This window comes from Tachysurus vachellii, chromosome 9 (genome assembly GCF_030014155.1).
Source record: "Tachysurus vachellii isolate PV-2020 chromosome 9, HZAU_Pvac_v1, whole genome shotgun sequence".
Taxonomy (NCBI): domain Eukaryota; kingdom Metazoa; phylum Chordata; class Actinopteri; order Siluriformes; family Bagridae; genus Tachysurus; species Tachysurus vachellii.
The window spans coordinates 19,874,176-19,889,370 of record NC_083468.1 but is presented as its reverse complement, the minus strand read 5'-3'; the positions used below and the strand labels follow the sequence as shown (position 1 = coordinate 19,889,370).

The 15,195-nt window shown below is 38.0% G+C and overlaps 1 protein-coding gene across 1 annotated transcript in view; it reads left to right on the top strand.

The window, feature by feature from the left end:
• Positions 1–15,195, top strand: part of cdh13 (cadherin 13, H-cadherin (heart)) — a 333,227-nt gene that overhangs the window by 258,657 nt on the left and 59,375 nt on the right. Inside the window, exon 8 of the mRNA XM_060878173.1 lies at positions 6,109–6,249. Within this exon, the coding sequence (XP_060734156.1) occupies positions 6,109–6,249 (141 nt within the window). The remainder of the gene's footprint in view (positions 1–6,108; positions 6,250–15,195) is intronic.

The following is a 15,195-nucleotide window of genomic DNA, read 5'->3' as shown; positions in this document are numbered from 1 at the left end:
TCTATCTATCTATCTATCTATCTATCTATCTATCTATCTATCTATCTATCTGTCTGTCTGTCTGTCTGTCTGTCTGTCTGTCTGTCTGTCTGGATGTCTATCTATCTATCTATCTATCTATCTATCTATCTATCTATCTGTCTGTCTGTCTGTCTGTCTGTCTGTCTGTCTGTCTGTCTGTCTGTCTGTCTGGATGTCTGGATGTATGTCTATCTATCTGTCTATGTTTCTGTCTGTTGTCTATCTATCTATCTATCTATCTATCTATCTATCTATCTATCTATCTATCTATCTATCTATCTATCTATCTATCTATCTATCTATCTATCTATCACAGTACTTCTGTTTGTATGGTTAAATGTACTTGAATCTAAGATCCCCTGCAGTTGTTCCTGTATGAAACTAATATCCCCTGTATGATGGCACGCCCTGCCTCCAAATAGTGCTGTTCATCACGCAAATGTTGTCACTAATGGAAAATCATTTTTAAATAAAACAGCAAAAAAAAAATTAACCATTTGTGTACAGCTTTGTGAAACTGCATCCACGAAAAGTGACATATAAATGAATGTGTAAACATTCCACAATTATTAAGAAATTGTGTAAAAGGAAACCTGTGATTATGTATGCCTCTATTTTAGAGTCCCTAGTCAGTCCAGTGTGTGGACCTGAGAATTGTAAGAGTAAAAAAAAACACTTTAAGGTAATATCTCAACATGATGGTGCTGTTGTAGCCATGCTGTTATAGGAAAATATTCAGGTGCGAGGTGATATGGGTTTATAATACCCTGAAGTTCATTATTTTCCAATAACAGTTCTGTCTGAAGTGTTTCACAGCAGTTTGCCATCTTTGTTTTTGTTTGTTTTGTTTTGTAATTTATGAAAGAATGACATTATAAATTTTTTCTTTTATAATGACTTTTTTTGTAGTCGGATGATGTCGTAGCCTAGTGGTTGAGGTGTTGGTGTGCTGATCGGTAGGTTGTGAGTTTGGATCCCAGTTCCACCAAGCTGTCATTACTGAGCACCTGATCAAGGCCCTTAACCCTCAATTATATAAAAAGAACTAAAAATGTAAGTAGCTCTGGATAAGTGCATCTGTCTTCGATGCATAGCGGTTGTTCTTGAAGGCTTTTTTTGGAATGTTCTTTGAATGTTCCTTTGACTGTTGTTAACACTGGAGACTCCTTCCACAATGCTACATTAACGTCTCATAACAGAAACATCACCATATTAAGAATTACACAAAGTCAACAACAAACCTTTAACATGCAACATCTGCTATACACGTCCTGGGTTACTATATAAACAGTAACAGATTAATATAAACCTCAAAGCTGAAACTACTGTCAGAGCTTTTGTTATAGAAAATGATGAAAATCAGTAGTTTTAGCAGGTGAAGTAGTGAAGTAGTGACTGTTCCACAAAAAAGAGACAGAGAAATCTAAAATGTCATAAACAGACAGACAACTTAATATTAAAGGATGGTGTGGAGCTTTTATTTATATTGATGTTTTAACAAACGTCACACAATAGTCAGAATTATTTTCAGCACCAGTAACAAAAGGTTTCTCAGTGTCTTCTGACCAATCAGAATCGAGAATTCAGAACGGATGTGCTATAAATTATTTTTCATGTGCGGCCATTTCAAATAACATGACAGTCGTTTTCAGAGTCATGTACACATTTAATGATAACCTCTGAAAAATAGATAGGATCTAATAATAGCTATTGTCCATTAGTTTTGATTTAGTGAAGATGTGCCTCAGACACCTCTCTCAATCTCTCTATGAAGGTCACAGATGTGATTGGCTGATAAAGCAGAATGGAAGAACTCAGGAATCACTTTGCTCATTATGATGTTGTCATGTCACACAGGAGTTTCATACGAGGGCTTTGACACCAGTGAGATTAAATCTCCTCTCACCTTCCTCTCATCCAGATGGATGTTTTTTTTTTCTAACTCACATGCCTGTGAAGGACCATCTGTTTATCGCTGGTAAATAATTTCTGAGCTGGTTGTTGGTGACATCCATCCTAGCCAATCTCTGTGACCATCTGCAAGAGCACATGCAGCAGAAAGCTCCATGTACCCTGCTGTGGGTTTCCACTGATCTCCAGTCAGGTGGATTACGACATAATCACACTTTATTATCAAAAACAGATGAAGCTGTCTGGTTCAGTGTTAGAGCAGAACCATGGGAGAAAGTGTGTTGTGAATTAGAACACTGGTTGCGACAAAGCGTTATTTTATTATATGGCATGTTAAAGAGAGGAAACAGTGAAATCATATTAGTGCAATTTCATGACTGTCTCAGACTACATTCCCACTTTGTGCTACACTGGGGGGATTCAATAAGTAAACAAAAAAATGACCTTTTAATCATTTTCATTTATTTTGTACAGGGCATCAATGTAGATGGAAACTGCAATGCCATTAACTGTATCTGTATTTGTATATGCTTTGTGCTCCAAATGATCACACCTGTTACTGGATCTGGACTTATATACAAATTGAGTGTGGCCTAAACAATTTTTTTAATATGTCCCAGAATTACTGAAAAAAAAACCCACAATAAATTCTGTCTCAGACAATTCTACATCATATTTATTGATCTTAAATATAGATTTACAATTTGGGATATTTTACATCAATTTCATTGGTTTTGTTTTTCCAAAATTTAAACAAACTTTGTATATTAATTTAAAACAGTACGACCCTGCTCAGGGAGTTAGTGAATGAACATTATATATTCATGTTAATAAATGTGGGAGGCAGGGTGGCTTAGTGGTTAGCTTGTTTGCCTCACACCTCCAGGGTTGGGGGTTCGATTCCCGCCTCAGCCTTGTGTGTGTGAAGTTTGCATGTTCTCCCCGTGCCTCGGGGGTTTCCTCCAGGTACTCCGGTTTCCTCCCCCGGTCCAAAGACATGCATGGTAGGTCGATTGGCATCTCTGGAAAATTGTCCGTAGTGTGTGAGTGTGTGAGTGAATGAGAGAGTGTGTGTGCCCTGTGATGGGTTGGCACTCCGTCCAGGGGGTATCCTGCCTTGATGCCCGATGATGCCTGAGATACTGTAGGCACAGGCTCCCCGTGACCCGAGGTAGTTCGGATAAGCGGTAGAAAATGAGTGAGTGAGAGTGAGTGTTAATAAATGTGGCGTTAAATTATCCCACAAGCTTCATACTGATTGCCCCATAACATGAAGGTAAAAGACTCTTGGACCTGCAACTCTTTTTGGTGCATCCCAATTCTATTTGGTGCATCTCTATTCTATTAATAATGTGTATTTTTATTCGATTACATCTTAGTTGCTAAACACGTACTGAAACGTTAAGAAGCACAAAGGGTCATGGATGCTGGGACTGCACTTGACAGTTGAACTCCTGGACTTCCTGGTCACATTGAAATAGATGGTGCCAATTCAGCTTAGAAAATGTTTTGACACTATGGACCCTATGGTGCATTGTTACAATATAAATTCATTAAAAAAGAATGTTATTCAGCCTCTAGCCTAAAGCAGATTATGAACTATGATCATGAAGGCATTTTTTTCAGTTTTTTAACATTATATTTCCATCTTATGTGAGGACAAAGCCAGCTTGACTTTACTTGACTTGAGTAATGGTCCATGAAGTTCAGGAGCTGCCTGTCAGTCTATTTAAGTGTAGATTCACTGTCCTCTTTAATAAGAACACCTGAACACGGCTTTGTATGCAGTTATCTTACATTTTAAGGGCATAAAATCATGTAGATGAAGGTCAAGAGCTTCAGTTAATGCTTACACCAAACATCAGAATCGTTGCGTGTTTGACTTTAACCATAGCGTGGTTGTTGGTGCCAGATGGCCTGGTTGCTTAATAAAAACACAATGTGTTTGAAGGGTCTGTAGGTGGAAGCACATTGTTGATAAGAGAGCTGCCAGGAAGTCTATAGTAATTCAAATATTTACTTTGTACAACAGTGGTGAGCAGAAAAGCATCTCAGAATGCACAACACAACAGACATTAACGTGTATGAGCTACATCAGAAGACCACATTAGGTTCCACTCCTGTTAGCCAAGAACAAGAATCTGAGGCAATCATGGGCACAAACTCACACAAACTGGACAGCTGAAGACTAGAAAAATTTAGATGATTTGTTTTCTTGCCTCAGATTCTTGTTCTTGTTTTGAGATACCTTTCTATTCAGCATGATTTTAAAGCATAATTCAGCATGTGGTAGCTCAAGCACTTATGCTGCAGGGTTGTTCACCATAAGTTTGGAGTTCAAGCCCCAGCACTGCCAGGCTGCCTCTGTTGGGCTCTCGAGCAAGGCCGTTAACCTAGGCAAACAGAGAATTTCACTGTGCTGTAATTTACAGTATATATGACAATAGTAAAGGCTGCTGCTGCTTCTTCTTCTTTTGTATCAACAAGGAGCACAACAAGAGAACTGGACAGCTGCAATATTATTTGTTTGAAAGAAATTTACAGGCTGACTACCAGGCCAAGAGCAAGGAGCACAAATAAATAGCTCACATCCGCAGTTACCCTGGGTTCACTGTGTTCTCAAAGTGGTGTACTGCTGAGATTGCTACAGAGGTATTCACTGCAATATCTTCAGGCAGAGATACTTGTTCTTCTAGATCCCAATGAACCTACACATGCTCCAGACTCGCAATTATCAGGAGCAAAGCCAATTAATTGCTATGAGTCCTGCATTGAACATATCATGCATCAAGATTTCAAGAGTTTTTTTTTTTTCAGAAGTTTAAAAGAACGAGAAGAAATAAATTGTAGAAGGAATAAATTGCAGATGCCACTTTAATTTTGGTAAAAATTGAAAGTTAGGCAATGTTTGCATAGGGTATAATTATTTTTATTACTAATATGCAATCATTCTTTTCTGTGAAACTGCATAATTAGGCCGAGTCAAGAAGTAATCCTACAAATGGTTCAGATCGTTTGGGCTTCTTATGTGCGATACTACACATCCAGAAGATAAAAAAGGACGTTTAATCCTACTCAGTGCACCGAGTTGCTTTTGAAAAATTATACACACTGTATGATCACTGAAGACAAAACAGAGCATGGTTGAAACAGTCAACTGTGTGAGTCACGTGCTGCCTGGGGATTATTTGAAACAGATGGATGGATTTTATTACTATGGTACTTGAAATGGCACTGAGTGGAATTTCAGTAGGGAAAATAAATGTTTGCATTAACACTTCCACCATGTGTAATATGCTGTTGCTTTGCAATTTTGTGCGAGGCATACTATTATAGATGCTAACAACCCAGTAATTATTTTGAGTATATGGGTTTTCTTCTGGGAATGAGATTTGTTTTCTATATTCAAGAAACCTTTCTGCCAGACACATAACATTTGTAAAGAAACGTTACCAATTTGTCTTCATCAAGTTAGTAAGAAAACTGTTTTTTTTCTTTCTACCTCTAATAAAATCACATAGAATTTTTTAAAAGTGTGTTTAAGATTTTTTTATTAACAATATCCAAATCCACAGGATATCTGTGATACATAATACACTTGGTTGTGAGCTGGACATTGGGAACACAGGGATGAAATTATATTATATTATATTATATTTTTAATATAATTGTAATATCACAGTATAACATCAGGATGCATCAGGATATTACTTATTACTTATGTGATTTTACTTATTACATCCTCCAACATGCTTTTACACATTAATAGTATGAGATCACTATTTTGTGGCTCTTCTCTTCATTGGTTATTCACTGTTGAACCTTTGTGGTGAACACCCCACAATATAGTCTCTAGCATATGCTCCAAATCCCTTCTCCATTCTCAATTTCAATAAAGGGGTTAATAAAAGGGTTTGTTGCTTAATGTTTAATTTCCCTTGTTTCACCAGATTAAGTAAAGTTTGAATACTTTCTCAGAACTGATGTAATTGTTTTTATTACTTATTGGCAAAGTTTAAGAAATTGTAAATTAGCATTGAATGAACAATTAATTAAAGTCAAATCAAATCACTAGTTGAAGATCAGTTAACTCTTACTATGATTGGGTTTCTTGTAAACATTAAGTTAAATGTGCATGGCAACTAAACAACAATTGTGTTGTGTCTCTTTCCGCAGACGCTGCCCACCACACAGTACGAGCTGGAGATTGTGGCTAAAGACATGGCAGGAAGTGAGGTTGGATTGACGGGAACTGCAACTGCTACCATCACCATCACAGACAGAAATGACCATGCACCTGAGTTCACCCACTCACTGGTAGGACATTTTATTTGTTCTTGGCTTTGTCATCATTCAGAGTGATGATAAATATAGAGAGGAGCATGAGGCAGTAGTTCAATTTAGTTATTAGTCCTAGATAAATCATCTAATATTAAAGCTTAAATAAATACGTCATGTTTGACCTTTTTTGTCTTCATCCATTTTCTAATTCACACCACTAAATATTTGGTATTCCTCTACATAAACATCCAACACAGAAATGCTAGAATCTGTTTGATTAGTGATGAGGTTCTGATTAACACTCCTCATTCTCATCAATTTTAAAACTTGGAATTGAATGATTCAGATTTTAAGATATTATGCCATGAATGCGGCTGAAGCAGATGGAAATTTTTTATATTTTGAAAAAAAAAGAACAATTTATTTTTCATTTGTTTCAAAGTAGTAGTAACAAATTTATAATAGTTACTGAATAATATGAACTATACATCAGCATCACTTAATCTTCAACTCTGGTTGGTCAGGTGTTTGTTTTTTATTTTTGGTAAATGCAATTCTGATATTTGTGTCAGTTGTATTTCAATTCATGGGGTTAAATTAATGCATTCACTGTAATACTGGACTGTTTCTATAGTAACGACTCATGTACATGAGTCTTGGAAAAAACTTGGAAAGTTTTTGTCTGTGCACTTAAGTCTGGTGTACATAACTGTTTCTTTAGCAATATTTTTTCGGGTACAGACTCATGAAACTTTCAGTGTTTATACCCTCATTAACATAAAGCATACCATGTGACTTCCAAACCTGATTGTGTTTGCAGAGAGCAGGAAGTCTGTGAAAAGCACTAAATTTATGTATAAAATTGTCAATGCATAATGTGGCTCATTTATCAATTTTGTATCACTTTTAGTTGTGTGAAAATGTTTTTGTAAATCAAACTGAGCAAGAAGTTTCTGCCAGATTCTCAAAAGTTTTAGTTACAATGAATTTCCTTGTATTCACATGTATATGTGATTTTGACCTCTTCTGTCAGCTAAGGCATTTGTTCATGGCACACACATAGTGGCATTTCTTTTGTTGTAAAAAAAAAATAAATAAATCAAAAATCAGTAAAAAAAATCATGCAAATTATATGATTTGATGTAGCTCTAATATAGTCTCCTTATGCATAAATTTAAACACAGTCAGTAGCAGGTTTAAATTTACAGGAGTTTTATAAATACCATATTTTATAGCGCATATTTTGTAGCGCATTCGGCACGGTGCGACACGGAAGAAAATGCACAGAGACTGGAGTCAAGCAAACCATGAGTGCAATTTCAGTGCAGCCGAAACATCAGTGGTAAAGTGGAAACAAACTTGTCCCTCCTTTTCCAAGGTGATAGGGTCTCTTGTGCAGGGATCCAGGGTCCCAGCCTAGGCAGCACGAGAGCGGACGGCAATAGCAAGGTAAAGCAGGCAATCTGGGGTTTTGGGTCAGCTGGAAGTTTCTGTAAAAGATATCAGAGAGATACTATCCGTTAGTTCCTTTAGGCACGCCCCCTTACCTCCCTCTAGCTGCTGAACCTGGCTCTCCCTTGTGTTGCACAGTCAGAGGGTGAGTGCCACAGCGGCGCTCTTGATTGGCTCTCCGCTTTTCGGCGGGAAACTCTGCCGCCCCGCCTTGCACGCTGATCCAGCGGTGCTGACTTTGGTGCTGAATCCTTTTTAGCGTGTTGTCAGCGGCGCTGTCCATGGTTCTGAACCACCGCCTTTTCCTTCTGGGTTTTGTGGCCTTTCGGGGGTGAGGAGCGGTATTTTGGCTGCGTCCGGCGGTGGTTCATGCTCCGCCGTCACAACATATATATATGTTATTACATCATTAGGTTGATGTTATAGTGAAATAGTGACAGTATCATTTGCTATTGACAGTAGTATATAGTAAAATAGCAAGACTGACAAAGAATGGATAACAATTTGTAATTGTGTAATTTGGACTGGTTTATCTGTTTCTGTGACTGAATAAATATCTATAAATACATGACAAACAAAGTCTAAAATATATTTTGTTCATTTCTTGAAATGTTTTGACAGATGTATACAAATATAGATAAAGGTTTACCCATAAATGTAAAGGTTAGGGCAATTAAACAGAGCTGATTAATGCTGCAGATTTCTATAGTGGTCTATATTGAGAGTATTATTTACAGAATATTTATACTGTATGCTGTGTAGCACATTCTTTTGCTAATAGAGTTAAATTATGTATTCATCTCTAAGAACACAAAAAATGTAAAAAGGATAACTTGTGCTATTCTGGGTTGTCATTACGAGCATAAAACACTTAGACTCTTGGCAGATTTTTTAATCTCTACTTACACGGTGTCCATTTAAGTGTTCTAAAGCTAAACTAGGTTAAGTTTTGTCTTATTCACAGGAGAATGTGCTTTTAATAATAAAAGATTCAGCAGAATTCTTCTACATCACAAAAACATGCCTCTAGGTGGATTGGCTATAGATAAATTACCCCTAAGTGTGGATTTGTGTGTGTGTGTGTGTGTGTGTGTGTGTGTGTGTGTGTGTGTGTGTGTGTGTGTGTGTATGCATGTATATATAGTGTCCTGTATTTGGCTGACATCCCATTCAGGGTGTATTCCCCCCCTCACATCCAGTGTTCCTGAGATTCACCATACCACTAAGTAGTATAAAGCTAACTGAAAGTGAGCTAGTAAGTTGTGAGACTCGCTCCCACAGAGGTGTGGCACAGTGCTAGTTTAGATTCAGGGATGTTGTGATTTGAATGAGAGTGTGTCATCTTTAAATTACATCCATGGTTAGCTCTGCAGAAGGAACCATTAATGCAGGAGTGTGAGCAGCACAGTCTTTATGAACATTCTTATATTTATTTTATTCTTTCTTATTCTTTCTATCTATCTCTCTCTGCTTAGGTCTTTTGTGTAAGTAAACATATGATATAATATGTATACAAGATTAGGTAAACACAGAATGAGTGTCCACACACAAACACACACACACACACACACACACACAAACACACACACACACACACTTTCTGTGGTTGTTCTGTTCAGAGATTTTCACATAGATAGGCAAAGTGAGCGCTGGCAGCACATCCATCATTTTAGGCTGAGATGCAGCTCAGTGACACGGTGACAGCTGTGATTCACACACGTTGGTGATGGACTGGATCTCACACACAAGCTGTTGTCCTCTATGACCTTTGCTTTTTAAACTAATTGTAATTGTAATACAGGGGCTTTGTCATGTGTGTGTGTGTGTGTGTGTGTGAGTATGTGGTGTGTGTGTGTGTGTGTGTGTGTGTTTGTGTGTGTGTGTGTGTGTGTGTGTGTGCCACACTTTTAGCCTTTACAATGTACTCAGCAAGCACAACCAGAGAGAACCATTTAGCAAAGTGAGGCATTGCAAAAAGCAGTTAAACTACCCCACCATTACTTCCCACTGGTGATGAATTTTTCAGCATGTGCCACCTTTGCACTTAGAAGTAGTGAGAAATAGAGGAGAGAGAGAGAGAGAGAGAGAGAGAGAGTGAGAGAGAGAGAGAGAGAGAGAGAGAGAGAGAGAGAGAGAGGAAGCAGGATAGGGTGATGTGATGTTCAGCCACTGATATAGTGAGTCATGTGCTTTTTAATGGAAATGCCCTGAGATCATGTCAGGGTCTCAAATGCATCACCTCATCTTGCTTTCTACTCTCCTGGCCTGCTCCCATGATGCATTGCAGTGTCTGAGGCCTCTGGCTGAGGTATGTGGGTGTTCTGGTCCTTTTTTCAGTGTACTGCTCATCTGTCCAGGCCTTTGCCTTATGCTCCTATTTCTCATTCTGCTTTAACTCAGTGGAGAAATGGTCTGTGAAAAGAAGTGCATAAGGCTGTCGTATTTGAAGCACATCCTTTAAGTGAGACATCAAAACCTGCTGTATCATCAAAAAATAGTGCATCCATCCTGTAAATTTTACTTTTTAAAAAGACGTCATTTGTACTTTAGACTTTTAGACTACTTTGGATGATTTTTGTTAGAAATTTTAAACATGGCGCATTGTAATAAAGTTATTTGGGTATTATACAGTACAGGGTATACCAGAGCTCACTATCACACACCTTCTATCAGCCACACCTTCTATCAGCCACACCCCCTCTCAGCTACATGTTCTATTGGCCACACCCCCTCTCAGCCACATCCCCTCTCAGCTACACCTTCTATCAGCCACACCCCTCTCAGCCACACCCCCTCTCATCCACACCCTCCGTCAGCCACAGCCCATCTCAGCTACACCTTCTAGCAGCCGCATCTCTCTCAGCCACATCTTCTCTCAGCCACACCTTGTCTTAACCACAGACCCTCTTAACCATACCTTCTCCTAACCACAACCACTCTCAGCCACACATTCTCTTTACCACACCCACTCTCAGCCACACCTTCTCCTAACCACACCCATTCTCATCCACACCTTCTCCTAACCACACCCAATGTTTCTCCTATCTAAAACCACTGTTTTATTTTAAATTACTTTAATATTTCTCAGTTAGGGATGCTATGGGACATTTTATTTAGTTCTGTTTATGCTTCCTCAGTTTCAATAGTGGGGGGCACGGTGGCTTAGTGGTTAGCACGTTCACCTCACACCTCCAGGGTCGGCGTTCGATTCCCGCCTCCGCCTTGTGTGTGTGGAGTTTGCATGTTCTCCCCGTGCCTCGGGGGTTTCCTCCGGGTACTCCGGTTTCCTCCCCCAGTCCAAAGACATGCATGGTAGGTTGATTGGCATCTCTGGAAAATTGTCCGTAGTGTGTGATTGCGTGAGTGAATGAGTGTGTGTGTGCCCTGCGATGGGTTGGCACTCCGTCCAGGGTGTATCCTGCCTTGATGCCCGATGACGCCTGAGATACTGTAGGCACAGGCTCCCCATGACCCGAGGTAGTTCGGATAAGCGGTAGAAAATGAGTGAGAGAGTGAGTTTCAATAGTGAAAGCACACACATTTCCCCCACACAAGAGAGGGTTTTTTCACTGCAGAAAAGTAAAGTTACTTTCTTCAAAATCAGGTGTCAGAATATCTCTAGCGATTGGGTATAAATATAGGGTAAGAGCTGTTAATATTACTAACCTAGGTTTGCCTATAGACAGTTTATCTCAGTTTAGCTTGCAATGACTCATTGTCCTAAGTTTTAAGTTTAATCAAGCATTGTAAGAAGAGTCTGTACTACCACCTCTTGATGCTTTCACAGAGTTTTCTTTGATAATTTATCATTAAATATATCCACATCACTGTTATTTTCTGTCATGTGGTCATTTGCCTCACTTACCCTTAGATCACATAGTATCACATGATATCAGATACTGGTATTGGAACATATTTATGAAGTATGCATATGATAATGATGGACATTATCATTATATGGAATATAAGTAACAAATGACATCACGTCATTATATATATTACAATTATATAATGTTTAAAATCGCAGATATAATAGTCACATTGAAACCTTTAACATAAACCTTACATAAATTTACAAAACATGAATAAATGCAGCATATGAATGTGTTATATAAGCCCAGTGTAAGTACACATGAAATAACATGAAAATCAAAAAGAATAACACTTTATTTGAAACGAACCTACAATGGGCATCAGACCTTGATAAAGATAGAATTTTTATTATATTTTTCATACATAATAAATGATGATTTTCTAGTCTATAAATACAGTGGTGTGAAAAAGTGTTGGCCCCCTTCCTGTTTTTTTTTTTTTTTGGCATGTTTGTCACACTTTAGTGTTTCAGATCATCAAACAAATTTAAATATTAGTCAAAGATAACACAAGTAAACACAACATGCAGTTTTTAAATAAAAAGAAAGAAAGTAATTGAGATTACAATTAAGAAAAGGTTATAAAGCCATTTCTAAAGCTTTGGGACTCCAGCAAACCACAGTGAGAGCCATTATCCACAAATGGCGAAAACATGGAACATTGGTAAACATTCCCAGGAGTCGAAGGCCGACCAATATGACCCCAAGTGCGCAGCTACGACTCATCCAAGATGTCACAAAGACCTCACAACAACAAAAGAACTACAGGCCTCACTTGCCTCAGTTAAGGTCAGTTAAGAGTTCCGAGACAAAATCAGCTGCTGAGCAAAAAGAACATAAAGGCTCGTCTCAGTTTTGCCAGAAAACATCTTGATGATTTCCCCAAGACTTTTGGTAAAATACTCTGTGGACTGATGAGACAAAAGTTGAACAGTTTTGGAAGGTGTGTGTCCCATTACATATGGTTTAAAAGTAACACTGTATTTCTGAAAAAGAACATCATACCAACAGTAAAATATGGTGGTGGTAGTGTGATGGTCTGGGGCTGTTTTGCTGCTTCAGGACCTGGAAGACTTGCTGTGATAAATGGAACCATGAATTTACCAAATCTACCAAATATCCTGAAGGACAATGTGCGGCCATCTGTTCATGACCTCAAGCTGAAGCAAACTTGGGTTCTGCAGCAGGACAATGATCCAAAAGACACCAGCAAGTCCACCTCTAAATGGCTGAAGAAAAACAAAATAAAGACTTTGGAGTGGACTAGTCATAGTCCTGACCTGAATCCTATTAAGATGCTGTGGCAAGACTTTAAATGCTCCAATGTTCATGGGAGTTCATGCTCCAATGTGGCTGAATTACAACAATTCTGCAAAGATGAGTGACTCATTGCAAGACTTCTCAAACGCTTGATTGCAGTTCTTGCTGCTAAGGGTGGCCCAACCAGTTATTAGGTTTAGGGGGCAAGCACTGTTTCACACAGGGCCATGTAGGTTTGGACTTTGTTTTCTTTTAATAATAAAAACCTTCATTTAAAAACTGCATGTTGTGTTTACTTGTGTTATCTTTGACTAATATTTAAATTTGTTTGATGAGCTGAAACATTTTTATTTTTAAAAAAATAAAAAATCAGGAAGGGGCAAACACTTTTTCACACCACTGTATAAGTGTTACCAGAAATAATAAGATATCTACGAAGTTTCTGTGTGTTTTATGAGCATTTTAAACCTGCTTTTTATTAAATGTCTATAATTAGCCCCAAGTATATTCAAGGATGTATTGTTTCAACTCCCAGACTGAAGTGAAACAGCCTAGTGCCCGTTGTTCTTATTGTACTCACATGCAGAAATGCTCACTGGAGTACCCTTAATAATTGATCAAAAGTGAGGCACTGGGTGTAGGGTGTATATTTCAAGTGCATGTAATTTAGTCCACTGTTTTTGTATGAACTAAGTGGCTGATAATTTATTGCAATCAATCAAAAGGGACTATTTATACTTCCGAGCGAGTATAATTAGGCAATATCTTGCTCTCATTAATGAGAGATGGAGACTACAGCCTGTATAAAACTCCACTTGTGGCAAACAATATAAAGCCTGAAAATAAAATAAATAACTCTAAAATTAGAAATCCTCTATAGCACATTCTATTCAAGGAGGTATAAGACCCCAAGTTTTTTTTTCTCAATTTTACTGGATAACATTTAAAAGATTGTACCATGAATTGTGCCAGAATTTTATTTGGTTGCAGGAAATCCTCTTAACCCAACTCACCCAGCTGCATTCTAACTATTCCCATGTCAAACGTACTCTTGTTTGCTCATGCAGTGATCCTATGACAATAATTGTGTACAAAAGCTCCTTGGAAATCATAACGTTATTTTGCAACAGTTCTCTGTATCTACATTATCGATTTGAGGTGAAGAGTATGTTTATTTTATGACAGTTCTTCCTCATTATCTTTCCTGCTCCACCACTTCATTTTTCTTCATTACCCAAACCTGTCTCCAAGTTGCATCATGATGATCTCATCCAGACAAAAATCACCCTAACAGCATCTCGCGTTACTTTTTTTCACTCAAACTTTCTCATACTCAGAATAGTCTGTTCTATCATAGTATGAAATCAACTTTGGGGAACCGCCACAATAATTAACCATAATCCCATCTTTATGAGGTTGGCAGAGGAGAAAAGCTGACTCAGAATCTCTTGACATGTTATTCATTTTCACGGTTGCTCAGTGTTAGAAGATTAATGGCAGCGTTGACAAAATCCAGCATCTCTGCAATATTGATTTTGAGTTCTATAATGTTGTTTTATATTGTATCTATTGCACATTTTGGTGTAAAATTCATATTCTACAATTTAAATCCAAAATTGTATCAATATTTGAACAAACGAGGGCTTTGCAGTTGGTAGCATAGCCATCGCACAGCTCCAGGGTCCTTGGATTGATCCTGAATTTTTATTGGATCCATCCAAGTATTCCTGGGTAAATACAGTAAATATAAACAATGTCTATGGCTATGATTAACAATCAGGCTGATAATGTAAGATGAGGATAACCCATAATTAATATATTAAAAACAAAAAAAACAGGAAACACAGACATGTATTAAGACGCATAGCATGATAAGATAAAAAAAAACAGGGTAGATGTAACCAGGGGCAGACACACTACAGTCCAAAAGGGCAATCACTCAGTCACAAGACAGGACAGAGAGAGCTCTAGAACATAAACAAAAAATGACATGAACCCAAAATAAAATGGTATGAAAGCAATGCTTGTCATGCTCAGAAATGTGCCACACACTGAGAGGATGAATCTTGTGACAGATTTTCTCTGGGTTGCTCTGGTGCCTTCCCACACTGGTGACTCTGAATTGTCACTAGGTCTGAATGAGTACAGTATGTGAATGTGTGTTCACATGATGCCCTGCAATGGATTAGCATGATATCGAGACTATTCTCACCTCCCACCCCGTGTTTTTGGGATAAGTTCCAAATTCACCATTATCTTGACCAAGATAAAGTGCTTACTGCAGATAAATGACCAAAATATTAAAAAATGCAATCAATACATTAACATTTAAACATAAACATGCATTTGGACTCTTAGCATTAGCTATTTCATTAGATTCAGTGCTCATTCTTTCACA